Source organism: Neoarius graeffei, chromosome 13 (assembly GCF_027579695.1).
Source record: "Neoarius graeffei isolate fNeoGra1 chromosome 13, fNeoGra1.pri, whole genome shotgun sequence".
NCBI classification, from domain to species: Eukaryota; Metazoa; Chordata; class Actinopteri; order Siluriformes; family Ariidae; genus Neoarius; species Neoarius graeffei.
In genome coordinates this window covers 8,992,345-9,012,852 of record NC_083581.1, presented here as the reverse complement: position 1 = coordinate 9,012,852, position 20,508 = coordinate 8,992,345, and the positions used below count along the sequence as shown (strand labels likewise).

The 20,508-nt window shown below is 40.7% G+C and overlaps 1 protein-coding gene across 2 annotated transcripts in view; it reads right to left on the bottom strand.

Moving 5' to 3' along the window:
- The window catches only part of esd (esterase D/formylglutathione hydrolase), a 55,490-nt gene that overhangs the window by 12,471 nt on the left and 22,511 nt on the right, over positions 1-20,508 (bottom strand). For both annotated transcript variants that reach the window (XM_060937210.1, XM_060937211.1), the window contains one exon: positions 10,508-10,675. In XM_060937210.1, the coding sequence (XP_060793193.1) occupies positions 10,508-10,675 (168 nt within the window). The remainder of the gene's footprint in view (positions 1-10,507; positions 10,676-20,508) is intronic.

Here is a 20,508-nt window from a genome sequence, read left to right as displayed (position 1 = left end):
ACGGAAGGTTGGGATTCTGTCCAAATACCAGTTGGTATGGGCTGTAGCCATGAACATTAAGCATACTATTCTTAGCCATGAGGGCCCAGTCAAGGGCCGTGTGCCAGTCACACCCATTCTCCTTTTTCACTTTCTGGATGATTTCGGCAAGTGTCCGATCGTGCCTTTCCAGCAGCCCGTTGCTCCAGGGGCTGTATTCTGCTGTTGTTCTTGTCTCAATATTGAAGTTTTCTGCCATGTCTCGAACCTCTTCATTGTTGAATTCTCCACCATTATCACTGTATAGTCTGCGTGGAGGACCATGGACACTTATCCATGCGTGAATGAAGGAGTTGACTATTTCAGAGGACTTTTGTTTTCACAATGTTTCCTGCGCTGAAACATGAAGTGATCAATGATATGGAGGTACCATACACCTGGCTCCAACTTGTGTAGCTCTACTGTTACCGTCTCATTGTACTCTGAAGCTAGAAGCAAACCCATGGCAGGCTTCGGCTTTGTCTTGCTGTACCGCCGGCATATGTCACAGTCCTGTACCATTTGTTGTAGGATAGTTGTGCAGTCTGTGTCTCCATTTCCTGAGCTCTGAATGAGCCTCTGTAGCCTTTCTGCAGAAGCATGGCCAAACTGCTTATGAAGCTTCAGTAGAACTTTGCGTTTTTCACCTAAGGACATGTTCTCAGTGACTAGGAGGACTTCACCCTCAGCTTTGTTGTTCTCAGGATCTTTGTCTCTGATGTCTACACAGTAGTGTCCAGAACTGGTGAATTCAAGAGAGACAGCTTGCTTGAACATCACAGCTCTGTCATTCTCTATGTCCAAAACAGTCCCTGCTCTTTTTAGGGAAGTTTCGCTCAGCAGTAGTGGAATATCAACTTCTACTACTTCGGTTTCAACATGACATTTTGTCTGTCCTATTTTGGCAGGCAGTCTCACTTTTCTGTTGGAATAAACTAGATTTCCATCTCCAAACCTAAATGGTCTACAACTGGGAACTTCTGTTCACAGCACCTGATCAGCTGGATCTTGGCTGAGGTCCATCATGTAGTTCTCTAGCCATTTCTCCCCACATACTGTACGAGTGCAAGCAGTGTCAATAATGGCTGACCCCATGGATTCAGCCAGAAAGATCTCTGAGGCAGACATGGAGGCTTCTGTCAACAGTGTGATGTTACATTCCTCTACGCTTACATCTTCAGTAAGTTTAACATCTTCACTCCTTTTGTGAGGACAGTCTTTAGCCCAATGAAATGTACTCTGACAAATGGCACATCTTGATTTTCTATCAAATTTATCCAACGGCTTAGTACCTGGTAATGGCTGTCTTTGTTGTCCACTTTGACTCGTTGTATATTGTTTACCTCTTCCTTGTGGTCTTTGCTCTGTGAAGAACGCCACGTCCTGGTGCACTTGTATTCCATTAGCTGTGCCTGGCGTCTTTCCTCCGAAAATCCGTTTCAGTGCCGATTTCATGGAGGTGAATGTTAGGTCCGCGCACGCTGTTAATGCCAGCTGTCTGTTCTTTTCGTCTAGACAAGCAGTGTCTAACAGTTTGAAGGCTAACATGGCATCAGGGAGCGTCATGTTATACTTTTTCATTTGGTTATATTGTTGTTCAAAGTCAATAACGTAGTTCGACATGGACATGGAATGGTCTTTCATAATGCCATTAAAGTGAGAGTAAGCTTCATATGCACGGTCATTTTCTTCCTTCAAGAACACACTGTCCAGTTTCGTTAATGTTGTCATACCGTTATCGCGGTCCAAATCTTCTGCAGGTATTTCCATTGCTGTGTCTCTCGCTCTCCCTTCAAGCCCCAAAGCAACAGCGAGGGCCTGTTTCTTTTTGTCGAGCTCTGTAACTCGCATCCAGACGTTGACTTCATTTTTCCAACACTCGTACGGTCTGGTCTCGTCAAACTTCGGCGGAACTTTATAATTGCTAACCATCCTCCGCTACCAATATTAACTTGAATAAACACGACGTTTATATTACTTTCACAGCTTTATTGCTCTTCACAATCCATGCCTCCATCACCGCACAATTCACATCTTCCTGCATAGCCAAAACAAAAACATGCCCCCCCTACATCGCACAGGTCAAAAGTAGAACTTCTTTTACCGTAAAGAACAGAATAAAAGGGAAGTACATGTTAACACTCGGATCATCCCAATTCTTTGCTCTTCTCTTTTCCTGCACTTCTTTGCTCCACCACCATGTTTCTTTGTCTTCCTTCCTCCTTCCTGATGACCACCCTAGCACCTTCCTTGCTGCCTCTCTTACTAGTATAGCAGTAGTATCGCAGTATAGCAGTAGTATCCCAGTCTTCTGGCAGACTTCCATTACCACTCAATGCTCATCTTATTTCTTCCCTAAACTCCTTCTGATGTTCAGCCTCTTAGTTTCCACCACTTAATCTTCGGCTCCATTATTTCACGCTTCCTCTTTCAAGCTCATCCTGCACATGACCACTCGATGTTGTCTAGCGACACTCTCCCCTGCCATCAATTTACAGTCTCCAATCTCCTTCAGGTTACCCCTTCTGCAGAGTACGTAGTCCACCTGTGTAGATTTTCCTCCACTCTTAAACGTCACCCTGTGCTGCTCTTTCTTCTCAAAGTATGTATTGACTATCACCAAATTCATCCTCTTTGGGGGGGACGGGACACCATTTGCCCTTCCACATTTCTCGCTCTTACACCATATCTGCCCATCGCGTCCTCATCTCCTCCGTTTCCCTCACCAACATGTCTGTTGAGATCTACTCCTATCAGCACGCGCTCCTCTCTCAGTATAATTTCTACCACTTCATCCATCTTTTCCCAGAAAGACAGACACTCTTCATTCTCACATCCAACCTGTGGGGCGTACGCGCACACAACCTTGATTACCACTCCTTGAATCTCCAACTTCATGCCCATCACTCTGACATCCTCTTCACATCAATCACACTGTTGACCAACTCTCCCCTCAAAACAATACCAACACCATTTCTCTTTCCATCGACTCCATAATAAAACTCGCATCCACCTCCAATGTTCTTGGCCTTGCTTCCCTTACACCTCATCTCCTGCACACACAATGTCCAACTTCCTTCTTTCCATCATACCTGCCAACACACTCACTCTGCCAGTCAATGTTCCCACCCTCAGTTCTAAGCTCCTTCCCTTCCATCTTTCATGCTGTCTCCTAACATGCCTCACCCCTCTCTTGGCGCAACAGTAGCATACTTTTCACCGGCACCCTGTTGACCAACAGTACTGGAGGCAGCCGTTGTTAACCCGGGCCCTGACCGATCTGGTATGGTATTCTTTTCAATCCGCAGGTTAGATTTTGCACAGTGTGAAAGCATTTATTCACTGAAAAGTATAAGTGCAGAAGTACGTGAAATGAGATACAGTGTCTTGCACAAGTATTCATCCCCCTTGGTGTTTGTCCTGTTTTGTCGCATTACAAGATGGAATTAAAATGGATGGGGGGGGGGGGGGTTAGCACCATTTGATTTACACAACATGCCTACCACTTTAAAAAGGTGCAAATTTTTTTTTTTTTTATTGTGACACAATATAGATTTAAAAAAAAAAAAACCACACAAATCTGGAGTGTGCATAGGTATTTACCCCCCCCCCCCCCCCCCCCCAAAAGTCAATACTTTGTAGAGTCACCTTTTGCTGCAATTACAGCTGCAAGTCTCTTGGATTACATCTCTATTAGCTTAGCACATCTAGCCACTGGGATTTTTGCCCATTCCCTTAAGGCAAAACTGCTGCAACTCCTTCAAGTTAGATGGGTTGTGTTGGTGTAGAGCAGGCATCACCAAATGGCGGACCTCGGTCCGGATCCAGACCCAGTGATGGTTCTGCCCGGACCCGTGACCAATGGTAAATTCACGAGATTAAGTAATTTTCATGGAGCATTATTTTGGACAGTCGTGGCTATTGACAGCGGGCGCTGCTACTCCAGTTAATACGGCAACAGCTTCACTCAGTTGAGCCAATAAAATTGTTAGTTTACCCAGCACGCCACAGCAGAGAGGAAGAGAGTTTAAGTTAAGAGACAACCGACCAAGACAACAACATGGCTTGCTCCAAAAGGCGGCAGAAAGTAGACAAGGAAAATCGTTGTTTTAAAGATGAAATGGACAGAGAAATATATGTTCATTCTTCCAGCGAGCAGTTCAAAACCAGTGTGCCTCATATGCTCCGAAAATGTGGCATTAATTAAAAGCGGCAACGTGAAGCGCCACTACGAAACAAAGCACAGCTCTTTTGAGCAAAGTTATCCCCTGAAGTCCGAGCTGAGGGCACGCAAAATAACCCAACTGCAAGCACAGTATGACAGGTCTACCCGACTCATCACACATACATTTACAGCCCAGCAACGTGCAAACGAATGTTCCTTAAAAGTAGTGTGGATTTTGGGGCAACAAACATTTAGTGATGGGACAGTTGTGAAGGAATGCTTAAACGCCGTTGCCGAGACATTATTTGAGGGAAAACAAAAAGACGAGATGTGTGGAAAAAAAAAAATCAAACAAATCCTAATTTCAGCTACAACAGCAACCAGAAAGTCAGAAATATTAGCAGATGTACTGGCACAGCTTGATGCAGCTATTCAGAGTGCACCATGCCTATCTTTGGCCATTGACGAGTCTACAGATGTTACTGACAATGCCCAGCTTCTGGTGTACGTGAGATTTTTTTTCACAAAGATAAGAAGGAGCTCTGTGAGGACCTGCTGGGTGTAACACCACTTGAAACATACAAGAGGAGAGGACATATATGCAGCAATAAAAGAGATGCTGAGAAAGAAGGGCATAGATATGAAGCGGGTTGTCTATCACCACAGATGGTGCCCCTTCCATGGTGGGAAAAGAGAAGGGGGCTGTGCCCCGGATGAAAGAGGACAACCCAGATCTTATTGCTTACCACTGCCTCATCCATCAGACTGTTCTGTGTGCCACTCTATCAGAACAATTTGCTGAAATAATGAACACAGTGATGAAACTTACTCATCAACTTCCTTAGGGCATCCTCATCCCTTCAGCATCGCCTCCTGAGAGAATTCCTGAAGATGTTGAGGCAAAGGCTAATGACCTGCTACTGCACAACAATGAGGTGGCTGAGTAAAAGGAATGCACTGGGACGTTTCTGGTCTGTTCGAAAAGAAATAGCAGCTTTCTTAGAGCAGGTCAAGAGTCAGAGAGAGAGCGCAACACAGTTTTCGATTTTTCTGCAAGATGAGCACAAGATGGAGATGGTTGCCTTTTTGGTTGACATTACATCGCATCTTAATGAGCTCAATTTAAAGCTACAGGGCCAAAACAACTCAGTTGCTGATTTGATGACAGCTGTTCGCTCTTTCCAGAGGAAGCTGGACATTTTCAAAGAAGATCTTGAAGGAGAGTTTGAACACTTCCCAAAACTGCAGGAACAGATTCAAGGTGGGAGATGTTTCTCCCCATGTTGACTTCATTAACAAGCTGATTAGAAATTTCAGTAACAGGTTCAACAGCTTCTACTTTGGGCAGCAGCTCCTCCTGCTAATTCAGAATCCTTTCCTCATCAGAGAAGTCGTCAGAGGATTTTCGAAGGAGGCGACTCGGACATTCATGTGGGCACATGCAGGATCTCTACAGCTTGAGCTCATTGATCTGCAAGGAAATGCTGCATTAAGAGAGCATTTTGAGACAATTGACCCTGCTACTTTCTGGTTACAGGCTGTTTGAGAGTGTGTTCCCTGGTCTAACCAAAGGAGCACTGCACACCTCGACTATGTTTGGATCGACTTACAGCTGTGAGTCAGCTTTTTCCACTATGAACATTGTCAAAACCAAGTACCGTTCTAGGCCCAACAATGAACACCTACATATCTGCATGAGAATGGCACTAACGCCATTCCAACCAAGCTTTAAATTACTGGCAGGTCAGCCACATGCCCGTTTTTCTCATTAAGAAAAGTAAAAGAAGAAGAATTAAAAGAGAAAAGTTCAAAGAAATGTTCTGTTTGCATTTCCCCCCCAAAAAGCCACTTGTTTTCTGAAGATGTGGACTTTTTCTTGAAAAGTAGGCTCTCGTTTTTTTAGGCTGGGACCTCCTTATTTTAAGAACAAAGAAGAGAAAATGTTAAGTCAATGCTCTGTTTGCACTTTTTAGTTAATGTTTTCTGAGTTGCCTTTTTTTTTTTTACTTGAAGTGTAGGCCTTCAATTCTTCAGGTTGGGACCTCTTTACTTTACGAGAAAAAGGAGTTATTCCACCCTGTTTGCACTTTATTTTATTCTGAGGTTTCTGTTTTCTGTAATCTGAAATAAAGGCCTTGAATTGATTTTCCTGGGACTACTTTTATTTATGGTAAAAGAGATAGTTGTGCACCCAGTTCATTTCCTGCATTGGAAATGAACAATATTGTTGAAACCATATGAAAATGTGGACATAGGGGAAGGCTATAAGACACAAGCTGGACTTCGGTTCGGACCTTCTACTTGGACAAAATTTAATAACTGGACCTCATAGTGCAGCGGCCAACCCTTGAAAAGCCCTCTAAAAAGAGGTGGTACCCCTCCAGGCAGTAGAACAAAGTGGGACCTGTTTTATTTGAAGGGTATGGGTGTCTACTTCATGAAAAACATGGTTGTACAAAATTAATAAATATTGTAACAATATGGATTAACCCCTTATTTGCCGGACCATCTGCAAAATTCTGTATGGCCAAAGTTTTCTGTAATTTGAACCTAATTCTCATTCCAACTAAGGTAAGAGTTGTGGGAGGAAGGCCTATGGCCATCTTAATTACTGCATGCTGCACAGTCCTAAGCAGCACATGGCTTCATGTACAATGAATGGAACTCTGCGTTTCTATGGGCAGCCAACACTGGATTATGTAATTGCTGTGGCCACCAAACCTCAGTCAGTGTGTTTCCTGTCCGAATGTCCCCCATGATCAGGAGACATTGGCAGGGATGTGAATGACATACAGCATGGCATTTTCTACATGAATCTCTACTTGACCACCCCTTGACATAATGAGTGAACTAGATGATTTCAACCTGAGAATAAAAAGGGTTATAATTATTGAAAGTCATGTTTGATCGAAATGAAGGCCTATTATTTACTAGTAACTGTTCAGGGTTAACAGCACAAAAGAATCCCCAGATATGCACAAAATGAACAAAATATATTCTATTCGTTTTGTTGTACACACCATCCAAATAATGTGGATTGTTTCAATACAAAATCAACAGGTTTTTATAGAAGAGGAAGCAGATGTTTAGTAAGATAGTGCTTTTCAAAAATATCTTATGCTAGCAAACCTAATTTCACGATCAAAGATGTCGGCAATGTTTTGTATGACCAATGACTCAATCAACCTGTATTAGCTAGGAAGGGGTTAAATTGCTTGAAAACATGTCTCAGATTACATTTGCATCTTTGACATAATGATTTCTCTCCTTAGTAATGTACAACTCATCCATAGAGAAAATATCGGCTTCATTTTCTCAAATTGTGATTTCAACGTTAAATCCGGGTTTATGCGCAGTCGCAAACAGGGTTAATTGGCAGTGTTGTACCCATTCTGAACAATTCAAACTGGTATTTTTGAATAAAAGACATCTAAAACTATAGAATGATACAAGTTTTCCCTTATTTTCCTGACAATCATTTATAATTGAAATATTCAACGAACAACCTGAAAAAAAACTCAAAAATATTTGGATTCTAAGGGGTTAATACACCCATAAATTGATGAAAATCAAATTAAACGCCCAGAAAGGTTGCATTAGCATATCATGGACCTAAATGATGCAGTATATTGATGCCCACACTTCAATATGTGCATTCATTGCAGAGGAAATGCCTCTGGTATAGCGATACAGAATTTTGCAGATGGTCTGGCAAATAAGGACCATATGTTGTTACAATATTAATTTTGTACAACCATGTTTTTTATGAAGTAGACACCCATACCCTTCAAATAAAACAGGTCCCGCTTTGTTCTACCGCCTGGAGGGGTATGCCCTTTATTTTCAGCTCCTCGCCACTGGTCTATCAGTGACTTAATCGAATACCCCTGTTGTAATGCGAGAAAACAGGACAAACACCAAGGGGGATGAATACTTTTGCAATACACTGTACATGGTTCGAGAATTCAAACAGCTCTCATCATGGCAGCTACTTTGATACTTCCGAGCCATTTCGCTCAGTTAGGAACCTTCCTAAAAATAGACTATTAGAATGCAGCCATTGTGTGCACATTCTTCAGATACTGGGCATCCACATTACAGACCGGACTTCTGGACATGACAAAAGCTAAATGCAAATAAACCGCATTTGTGCACCACATAGATTTCTGAAATAGTGTGTCCACACCTCGAAATAGAGTTTATGCAACTTTAAAATTTGCTAGTGTTAGAATTTCCTATTGTTTTACCAGCACAAGCCATAGTATATTCAAAAGTGTGCTGCATTATCAGCATTTACAGTGTGTGACCAATCACACAGTTTCATGTTAGAGGGTATGCACAAGTCACTGCAGTTACTCACTGAGTGGCAAAATGACACACTGAGTGGCAGCAATAACATTTCAGCTCGAATGCTGCGAAAAAAAAACACAAAAAAAAGAAAAATGGATTTCACATGTCTAAATTTGAGGCCAATCTCAAAATTCTGTGAGCCTCTCCCACTGGTCTGTGCGCTCCATTATTGTGGCCTCCATGTTGCCAAACTGACCAGGAAGTACACTGACAAATGAAAATATGTTTGCAGGATTTCACAAAACTACATCTTTTTCCCCTCCACGTCCCTTCTGGGGCTCCGTACTTAATTAACTTTGTCATTTGGTTCCTGATTATGGGCTTTTCATAGGGTTTGTTACACTGATCATTAATATATTTTTTTTTTAAATCTATCCATCTGATAGAAAAAAGTTAGTCAAAATAACTTTCACTTCTGCCACTGAGGAAGGTCCCCCCCCAGTATACTCCATTTTAGTGCTATGAGCTTAGTCTTTTCTGGAGTTTTGTGCACAAGATCAAATGCAGATCAGCTGTGCTATGCTACATCCTCGTAATTTATGGCTGATTGACATTGATCAACATATGCATGCAAGTACAAAGAAAACCTGCATTTCTAAAACTTTTATAAATTCAGTCAAAATTTATAGTTTATCTTACGCAAAACATTTACACAGAACTTTACTAAAAGATTGATAAAGGAGTCCCATGGTGCCTACGACTGTAATGGTATGTGACTGATAAGAAAACTAAATATAAATACATATTATATGACCAGAAATGACTGTAGGGACACAAAATCAGTGTTTTGCAATGATCATTCCCACCTCTGGGCCTGACCTGAAACCTGCAGTCTGATTTGAAGAGCGAGGGTCACATGCAAAATTAAACAAAAAGGAGCTTGCAATGTTGGGTATGAAAATGCGATACCAAAAATATTTCATTTAAAAAAATAAATAAATAAAAATATTGCAATAAAATAAATGCATTCCTCGTCCACATTTAGACTTAACATTACTAATTTCATACACGACCGTTCAAAAGTTTGGGGTCACTTTGAAATTTCCTCATTTTTGAAAGAAAAGCACTGTTCTTTTCAATGAAGATCACTTTAAACTAATCAGAAATCCACTCTATACATTGCTAATGTGGTAAATGACTATTCTAGCTGCAAATGTCTGGTTTTTGGTGCAATATCTCCATAGGTGTATAGAGGCCCATTTCCAGCAACTCTCACTCCAGTGTTCTAATGGTACAATGTGTTTGCTCATTGCCTCAGAAGGCTAATGGATGATTAGAAAACCCTTGTACAATCATGTTAGCACAGCTGAAAACAGTTTAGCTCTTTAGAGAAGCTATAAAACTGACCTTCCTTTGAGCAGATTGAGTTTCTGGAGCATCACATTTGTGGGGTCGATTAAATGCTTAAAATGGCCAGAAAAATGTCTTGACTATATTTTCTATTCATTTTACAACTTATGGTGGTAAATAAAAGTGTGACTTTTCATGGAAAACACAAAATTGTCTGGGTGACCCCAAACTTTTGAACGGTAGTGTATGTTCATTTTTGCTTCTTTTCATGAAGGGTGACAAAGTGTGCTATAGTATAACTTCTCAGATAACTGTAACCTGTAAATGCCTCACTTTGATTTGTTCACTATTCGAGCACCCTACATAAAAATCAATCAAGGTAGACTTCATGCCAATTGGACTGAGGGTAAACTGAGGCATGTCATACGACTGTACCAGGTATATAAAGATGAGTTGACAGAAGCTTGTTTCCAAACAGGTGAAGCTGAGTGATTACGCTCAAGTCATCTCTCATTTTTATGTTGTACAGTTTTATAAGTCAGACGCACATCTGTTCAGAAAACATTCCAGGCACTTGGATCAGTGCTCATTTCTATGCAACTCTGATGAACAATGGCTCGTGTTTTTTGTGCAACTGGCTACCACACAAAGTTCCTTCTGGTCATCAAATAGAGCACTACTGACCTGCTGAAGTCGAAACACAACAGGGATTTTCTTTTCAGAACAGGCAGCGATCAGGTTATCAGGAAGCAGCTGACTGGCCGACAGAAACTGGTCATCACGTCCCTGGTCAATCAAAATGTCCAATTCCGGACCAGAGTATTTGGCAGTCAACAGCGTGGCATCATACGCCTGAAATAAAGTACATGGTCACATCAAAAGTCAATAAATGTATAGCAGGTCAGCCAACATTCAACTCAAATCAAATAACCTGCTATTTCTCAGAGTGAGAGAGAGAGAATTTTGTCTCTAGTTTGTGGTTTGAGCTTCAGAATGTGTTAGGATTCCCACAGACTTCGTCTCTGGAGGCACCAAAAGGTGTGAAGATCTCTGTCCCTGTAACCACAGTTATCTTTTTGATCCATTTGATTCTAGGTTAGAAAGACTGCTGTCCCATTTCAGTATTTTATGGGCCTCACACCTCACACACTGGAGACACAAACTTATCTTGCTACAGTTCTTTTTGAGATCTTGGTGAAATTGTATTATTTCGCATGAATTTATGATTGTTATACTTGGGAGGCATTTTAACATCAAGCTCCTTTAAGCTGAGCCCAAGTACACGGAGTTTAAATGTTTAGAGGATCTATTGTGTGCGCGCGAGAGAGAGAGATCATGTATTCTCCACCACTGATCATTGTAAAGGTGTTTCGTGTGACAAACAGACCCGTCATCAACTAGTAAAACCCTTAGAATGCCATATGGTAGGTGCTTGTATGTCTTTTCTTTTGAAAAAACAGCGGGAAATGTTTTAGCCAATCAGAAGTATGTGTTTCAAACAAAAAGTCCTTTTACAATAAACTTTAATAGGAGCCGCCATTTTGTTTTGAAGTGGTCTGAGGACGGGTCTCCCAAAAAGGGACCAGACTTAAAAACTGTTAATAAGAGTTCAGCCTTCAGTGTTTTCCCAGGATTCGTTCACGCTTGCATTGTTTCTGTGCAATAAAAGCCTTTAAGGCAACTTCCTTCGTGTCAGTATATTTGAGGTCCAGACATCCACGAGAAGAGCACAGATAGTATTACAAAATCAAGACAAATTGACTTCAGGCTTGCCTGCGACCCTGTAGAACAGGATAAAGCAGCTAGAGATTATGAGAGGAGATGGTACAAGCAATCTGTACTTATAATGAGCCCCATTTATTACCGTATTTTCTGGACTATAAGCCGCTACTTTTTTCCTAGGTTTTGAACCATGCGGCTTATACAAAGGTGCGGCTATTCTGTGGATTTTTCTTCCACCGCTAGGGGCGCTCTAACCGGAAGTAGAATCAAAAATAAGATAGACGAAAAATCAATGCAAAGAAGAATTAGCAGATCTTTAGCAGATAGAACACGCACGACAAATTACTAACTGGTAATTATTTTCAAATCCAGCGAAGATGATTAAAGTGACTTGTGGTTTCAAACACAGGAAAAATGAAGGTAAATAAATACCGGTTATTTTCTCTTGGTTCTGTTCCGTTTTAATCAGCAAAGTTGCTGCCGTGTTAAAAGGCACTGTTCGGAAAGAATCTGTTCAGGTACATACATGTACATTTACAGTACAAAATCGTTCTGTACATGCAGTAAATATCTAATTTTTCAACATCGATATCTGCGGCTTATAGCCCGGTGCGGCTTGTATATCTTATTTTTTTTTTTAAAATAGAGCGGATGCGGCTTATATACAGGTGCGCTCTATAGTCCAGAAAAATACGGTAGTCCTTTAGTAAAGTTGTGTGGAAATGGTTGCATAAGCTAAACCGAGCTAAACATTTCTACCAGATTTATGAGTTTCAGAAATGTTGATGTGTGCATGTTGAACACAATTCCTGACAAAGCACATTTGCATTTATTGACGCCCACAAAACTCCATAAAAGTCAAAACAGGCCTTGAAATACTTACTGACTACTGAACGGTGAAAGAAAAAAAAGCAGGAAAGCAAAAAGTGGATGTTACTTTGACTCATGTCTATACCAATAAAAATGCGTCGCAGTGGAACAGCACCTAAAAAATAAATTTAAAAAATGAGTCAAACTCGAGAGAATAATTACAGAAATGGTGAATTAGGTGCACGTTTTGCGAGATGACAAAAAAAAAAAAAAAGCGCCACACTGTACCCAGGTGATCACGGACACCAAGCACGTCACACAAGGGAAACTGCTCACTTAAAATAGTTTTCAGTGTCTCAGTGGATGTGCTAAAGGTGGTGAACAGAATGAGAAGACGCTGTGGCAAACAGAATCGATTTATAAGCTAGATTTCATCATCTCATCTCATTATCTCTAGCCGCTTTATCCTTCTACAGGGTCGCAGGCAAGCTGGAGCCTATCCCAGCTGACTATGGGCAAAAGGCGGGGTACACCCTGGACAAGTTGCCAGGTCATCACAGGGCAGATTTCATCATCTGAAAAGAAAAATAAACATCTTTTCCCTCATGAGCATGCCATGGCAACTGAGGCATTTATTCAGGGCTTACAGCTACACACAGTGTAGTGTCTCTATCATCATCACTGATCTTTATTGGTCTTTATGATTTATGGGTTGTGCCCAGAGTTCCATAAGGCTATGGTCACACTACAGCTCATGATTGCTTTGCAATGGGCTATCGATGAAAATGCAGTGTTTTGGTGGTGATGCATGGCAATGTATACTTCGTACAGGCGAGCTAAAAGTTGTGGTCACATAGCTGTGGCTCTTTCCTTTTGAGAAGACGTGGTATTTTTCTTCAGAGGCATGCTTGAGGATTTTGTACGCATCACGTCTGGCAAGAGAATGATCACCAATGCCTTGCTCAACAGAGTTCAACGATGTGTGACATCAGCACCAACCAATCAGCGCTGATCACAAATGCGTCCTCCAACCATTTGCTGAAAATTCATGAACCCTTCTCCCAACCAATTACGAACCTCGGTGAAGGATCTCCGAATGTAAATGCACTTTATGTCCGGGCGAAGGTTAAGCTATGCCTCGCCACTGTCGCCAAGGCCCCTGCAAGCACCAGGGATATGGATTCAAGACATAGATCAAAAGGCTCAGCAAAGGTTCCCCGAGCTTCAGGAAGTATTCTCAAACCCATCTGTGAATATTCGCCGCTTAGATTGCCGACAAAAACATCGGCAACAAATTTCAATGCATGCATTGAAATTTTTCACAATGTTTTTGTCCACTCGAGGCAGAAACACCCCAAAAAACAACTTGTGAAGCTTGGAGAACATTTGCCGTGCATCAGGTCCTAACTGAACATCAGCAAAAAGTCACAAGGGTTGGCTAAGTGCACACAATAGGATCAAACACTAGCAACATTTATCTCAAAGTCCAAATCACTCAGAAATGCATTCTTTAGCAGCTCATTAAAGTAGCCGAGTTAGCACCAGAGCATTCTTTTGCTTTGCTCGCTCAGCACCAAGGTTAATATAGTTAACAAAAACGAAGACAGACAAACTAGCAGTGGAAAAAAAAAAATTGTTAAATGAAATAAGCAGTTTTCAAAAAAAAAAAAAAAATCTACAATGAACAATGCAACATGAACTAAAAGGAAATACAATTACAGGTAAAATTAGCTTCGTTTTCATTTTTGTTCTCCCCCTTGAGACAGTAACAGACTAGTTCCAGAAGGGGGCAGTAACAACGCCAGCTGCCATAAAACTCTAAAGAAGCAACAGCAACAGATGACGACCACTGGGCACAAATGTTATAAAAAAGGCCCAAGTATACATCAGCAGGGGCAGCACGGTGGTGCAGTGGTTAGCCCTGTCGCCTTGCATCAAGAAGATTCTGGGTTCAAGCCCAGTGGCCGATGGGGGCCTTTGTGTGGCGCTTGCATATTCTCCCCATGTCTGTGTGGGTTTCCTCCAGGTGCTCCGGTTTCCCCCACAGTCCAAAAGACAGGCAGTTAGGTTAATTGGCGACTCTATGCCCATTGATGAAGCTTGGAAAGGGATGGGCTCCAGCACGTTTAAATGCCCTAGACACACCAAAGATGGACTTAAAATGTCGGTGGTGCCCCTATGGCCCTTACCAGCTACAGCAGCTTGCAAAAGTATTCATCCCCCTTGGTATTTATCCTGTTTTGTCATATTCCAAGCTGGAACTAAAATGGATTTTGGGGGTTAGCACCATTTGTTTTACACAACATGCCTACCACTTTAAAAAAGGTGCAATTTTTTTTTTTTTTGTGACACAAACCATAATGAAGATGGAAAAAAACAAATCTGGAGTGTGCATTGGTATTCACTCCCTCAAAGTCAATACTTCGTAGAGCCACCTTTTGCTGCAATTATAGCTGCAAGTCTTTGGGGGTATGTCTCTATTAGCTTGGCACATCTGGCTACTGGGATTTTTGCCCATTCCTCAAGGCAAAACTGCTCCAACTCCAAGTTAGATGGGTTGCGTTGGTGTAGCGCAATCAAGTTATGCCATAGATTCTCAACTGGATTGAGGTCTGGGCTTTGATTAGGCCATTCCAAGATATTTAGAGGTTTCCCTTTAAACCACTCCAGTGTCGCTTTAGCAGCATGTTTATGGTCATTGTCCTGCTGGAACATGAACCTTCACCCCAGTCTCAAACAGGTTTTCCTCCAGAATTGCCCTGCATTTAGTGCCATCCATCTTTCCTTCAGTCCTGACCAGCTTTCCTGTCCCTACAGATGAAAGACATTCCCACAGCATGATGCTGCCACCACCACCATACTTCACTGTAGGAACGGTGTTCTCAGGGTGATTGGAAGTGTTGGGTTCGCGCCACACACAGCATTTCCCATGATGGCCAAAAAGTTCAATTTCAGTACCATCTGACCAGAGAATCTTCTTCCATGTGTTTGGGGAGTCGACCAGCTTGTAATGTGACAAAACACCAAGGGGGATGAATACTTTTTGCAAGACACCATATGGGATGAAGCAGAAAAAGATACATCAGCAGACGCAACCTGTGCAGTGTGTATGCATGGTGTCCATGAGGCAAAGTTCATGCATCACTCAGGATCTGTGTCCACGTGAAACCAAGTGTGCTACTACACCAATCCAAATCATGGTAGTGCATGCATTCAGCTTGTGCGCCAACACCGCTGCAAAATTGAGTACTTGCATTGGAGAGACCCATGGACATGTCTGCAGACGTATACTTGAGCCAATACACTAGAATGGACATGTTGCGTCAAACACGTTGTTGAGCTGTGCACTCATCACCACACCATCTTGGAAAGTTAACTTTTCAGTGTTCTTTAAGATGCTGCACCTATTATGCCTACAAATATCAGAACTCTAGAGGGAGCACCTTCTACAAGTAAGAGTTCAAGTCCAAAACACATTTCTGGGCTGTTTACAGTATTTTGGTGGTGTTTTGTGTGCTGATTTTCTTCCAGTACACTGATAAAGGGTTCTCTATAGAACATGATAATATTCTTACATGTCTCCATTATAAAGGATTTATGGATGGATCGATCTTAGTAAAGCCTGTGTACACTGTTTTTATAGTTCGCTGAATTCCGAAAAGCTTAAACTTTCCCAGAGGGATTTCTCCATGAACCAACAGCATGTTAAAACAATTCCCATTTTCATCAACCTCAAAAACGTACTGAAATGTTCTTATCTACGATGAGTCTCAGTGTCACATCAGGCACGACACCCGACACAAGTCTCCAACATTACAAACACCATTTGTGTGTTTTTAAATCATGTCAATACTTGGTGACAAAGTTAGTTTATATTTGTAAGGAATAAAGGAGAATTCTGCATCAGAAAGTGATGGTTTAAAAAAAAAAAAAAAAAAAAACACGACAGTCTGACCTGTCATCATATCCAGTTTCATTTAGTTCAGCAAACCTGGATTTCTTTCCTGTTAGCTATAAACATAAAAAAAACAAAACCACACTCGCCAACATGCCTGTTTGACACGTTCAGTCACAAACCCTCAGTCACGTATTTTCATTATTGCTAAGAATTATTTCAGTGTTAAAACACCAACCTGCCTGTTTTCATTGAGGACAATAAAGCAGTACAAGTAGCAGCTAAAACAGTAAACCGTTTGTGCGCTACTTTATATAATTATGGGATCTTTATGACTGTGCAATACCTGAAAACCTAAAACTAATTAAAAGCTCAACTGAAACTAGTCAATTCTTCAAAATAAAAATAAAATCTACATGTGCTTGTAAAGCTAACTAAATCTAAACTGAGGGGGATGGAAAAAAAAAAACCACCACACACAGACAAAATAAAAATGAATGAAAATTTAAAAACTATAATTAGTATGGTTTGCACAGCCCTCAGCGAGTTTCAGTCCTTGAAAAAAAAAAAATCTCCCAGTCTTACTTGCCCAATGGGCAAGCAGTACCCAAAACATACTTGCCCGAAAAACAATTTCACTTGCCCAGAGCTTTATTTTATTTTGGAGAGGACAGAATGTAGTTGATTTTTTTTTTTAAATAGGTGAAGCAGCATAAATCATAAAGCCATAAAACCATAACACCAATATAAACAGACACATTCAGAAAGAAAAAGTTGTTGTAGTAGTAGTAGTAGAGGAATTAATAATTTAGGGCAGGGGTTTTCAAAGTGTGGGAGAGTCAGCCCCTCCTCGGAGAGTAAATAAACAACAGCACCCCCCTTACAATTTTTTTTGTTGCTATACTTAATGTTCCATTCGTATTTAAAAAAAAAAAATGGTTGTACACATTTTTCTTTTTTTCTGTTTCACATTTTAAACATCTGTGCTTTTTAAAACATCTTGTTTTACACATTTTAAACATCTCATAGCATCGTTAGCTAGCACCTCTTGGCAGACAACACACTGTGGCAGTGGAGCATCTTCAGATCCAGTCCATGAAAATCCAAACTTTAAATAATCATGGTCATACTTCCTTATTTTTCCAGTCCCCCAGGATTCCGCGGGCCTTTTTTGTGATTGTTGCGGGCTAAAATGTCTGATGTTGCGGGGGGTTTTCCAAAAAAATTGCGATGAAAGTTGCGGTGTTTAGGTTTTTGTTGCGATTACATTGCGGGAGGAAGTGAAAGTTGCGAGAAATTGTTGCGATTTACTCTTTTTGTGATTAAAATTGAGTGATAAGTTATTACTGAAAAACTATTGATTAAAAAAAACAAAAAGACACTGAGAAATGGTCCTATAAACAACTTTACCAATAAAAAAAAAAAAAAAAAAAAAGATTACCAGGACTACAAAAATGCAGAAAAATCGGCTTTACTTGTCCAAATGCACCTGTTGGTTCAAAAGTTAAAGTGCAGAGAACCTCACAGCACAACATGAAGTTACCTTAAAATATAATATAAATGCCTCAGCTTTCATGTAAGAAAAAAAAAATATTAATACTAGTACTGTGTGCAGGCAGTCTCTCCTGAAGACTAAATTAAACAATAATTATAAACTAATAAAATAAATGGCTCAGGCTTCATAGAAGAAAAAAAAACAATTTGAACAGAACCTCACAGTATGATGAAGCTGCCTAAACAATGGAAAATAAAATACCATTTTGGCAAAAATGTTGGCATCCATTAATTTCTTGTATTAAGTAAAAAAAATAAATAAAGTGCACACAGTCCTTCACTGTAAACACAACACACTTTCAGTAACAGAATTTAAGCCTATATAAACACTGACTCGCACATCATGCAATGTTGCCAGATACTGATGTTTTCCAGTCCAAAATATGTTCAAAACCCGCCAAAATGAACTTGAAACCGCCCAATCTGGCAACACTGCGTGCATGCTGCTTCTCTTAAACGTTAACACGGAAGTAAGGCGGAAGGTAGTTTGTCGACGTCACCTCAAGACGATGCCAACAATTGGTCAAATTTGCAGGAAAGTTGCGGTGATTGGATATAATTGCAACACCGCCCTGAATTTGCGGGGATTGGTTGAATTTGCGCTAAAGTTGTAAATCGCAACATCCTGGAGGCTCTGTTTTTTTTGCTTGGCCCAGACTTTGTCTCCTCACTCACTGTAGCTTTAGGTACTAAAAATCGATCCATTTTGTCTCTGGTAAAGGCTAGCTGAAGTTCGCTAAATGTCCGCAATAGTAACTTATTCTGGTTTATTTTTCCACACGTTGCGCCCCCCCTGAAGAACTCTGGCGCCCCCCGGGGGGGGGGCGCGCCCCACACTTTGAAAAGCCCTGATTTAGGGTATATTAAGCTGTAGAGTATAATAATAATAATAATAATAATAATAATGCTGGAGCTTTGTTTCTGTTATCAAAGGAACACAATCCTGTGCAAAAGGTCACTGTGGAACCAGAGTGCAGAAATGAAGCTACAGTTCGAGAGAGTTCTACACAAACATACGGAACTTTACAACAGCTGCACGCGTGTGAAATGGAAATAAAATCAACTAAGGCAGGAAAAACTATTTTGGATAAAATTGTTATTGTCCGTTACACACTGATCAACCTGTGTGACTCAGCTGTGCCTTTGAATTGAGAATTAATGAAAAGGGAACTGAACAAACTTAATTGAAATTACTACTACAAGAATGATTATAGTTACTATACAACTACAGCTACAACTGGAATGTGCCGATTCTGTTAGTGTTTGTAATTATTGTAGCATCCACTATTAGATAAAATTGAAATAAAATCTTACAATATTGTTTGAAAGTCTAGAGCAAGATATTTTGTTATTTTACAAATAACACTTCGGATATTGTTTTAACAATAATGAGCATCACTGTATTAATGATAGAGTGCAGATAGCTCTGTAACTAAATGTCCTTGGGGTTGCTGAGACATGGACGAGTGGGAATAAGATCTAGCCCACAGTTCAAGTCAAAGCCCTTTGAGAGTAAATGCTTTGGCTTTCGCAACATTCTGTTCCCAGAAGCTGATGTCAGGGGGGTCTTTACACAAAGAAGGTTTTTTGCTTCTGTAGTTTTTTTTAAAACTGTTCTTCTGTGTCGGGACTTTTCGGGAAAAAGAACGTACGGTATATTCCAACATGTAGCTAACGCTAGGCCACAAATCCGAACCATCACTCCAGTCATTTAGAGGAATTTTGTCCGGATCATAACTGCTAATAAACTCATTTCCGTGTATATCTATCCTTCACTTCTTTCTGACTAAGACTGTCCAAATAATCTGGTAGTAGAGCTTTTTTAGCTGAAGTTTTCTTCGGACAACAGCACCAGATACCAGACATCTCCGCTTGGCTTCAGTATGTGAACAGCTAATTAGCGGGTCCAGTATGTGTTTACAATTTGTGTCACGATTTACAACCAACGGGAGACACCCTTTATTGGCTGTCCACCAATCACAGGCTCCCGTGCCACAATGGCAGTATATTGATAAAATATTTAGAAAATAAAAATGACACCATTATGAAATATATGAAACCCTCAAAAAAAAAAAAAAAATTATTTATATATAGGTTAGAGGTAAGGAACATCATTCAGTGATATCATTTATTATTAACTCCAATCGTGATATAAAAGTTCCAAGTTTGACACCTGTCCACTTCAACCGCGCTGCTGGCACACGATACCCTTGACCCTCATCACCCTTAGCCAATTGGTATAATTACGTCATTAGGTGAACCCCTCTGAGCCAAGCTTTTCCAGTACACTCGAACACACGCATACTTCGATGAATTATAACCAAAAACAAGGACATTTGAATGATTTCCTTAAAATATATTTTTGTACTTGTATACATTGTCATGTTGATGAATAAAACTTTTTAATGCATTTCCCGTGAAACGAGATGAGCTACTTTAGACTGGTTCCCTACTCCCTTTGCGCCTGTGTTGCTTAAGTTGCCGGCACTAACTTAGGTAATCGTCCGATCGGACGACAATTCAAGTTTTACTCGTCGTTGCAGAGTCATCTGGGACGACTGGACATGAGGTTTTTCGAGCATTGAGTTTATTCTCTTAGGCAGCAGCATCGCTTCTGTCTACTATAATAAACAGAGCAGTAAATACACACGAATATCGTACAAAACTGCGTGCAGGAATTTGACAGCCAACTGGCTGAAAACAG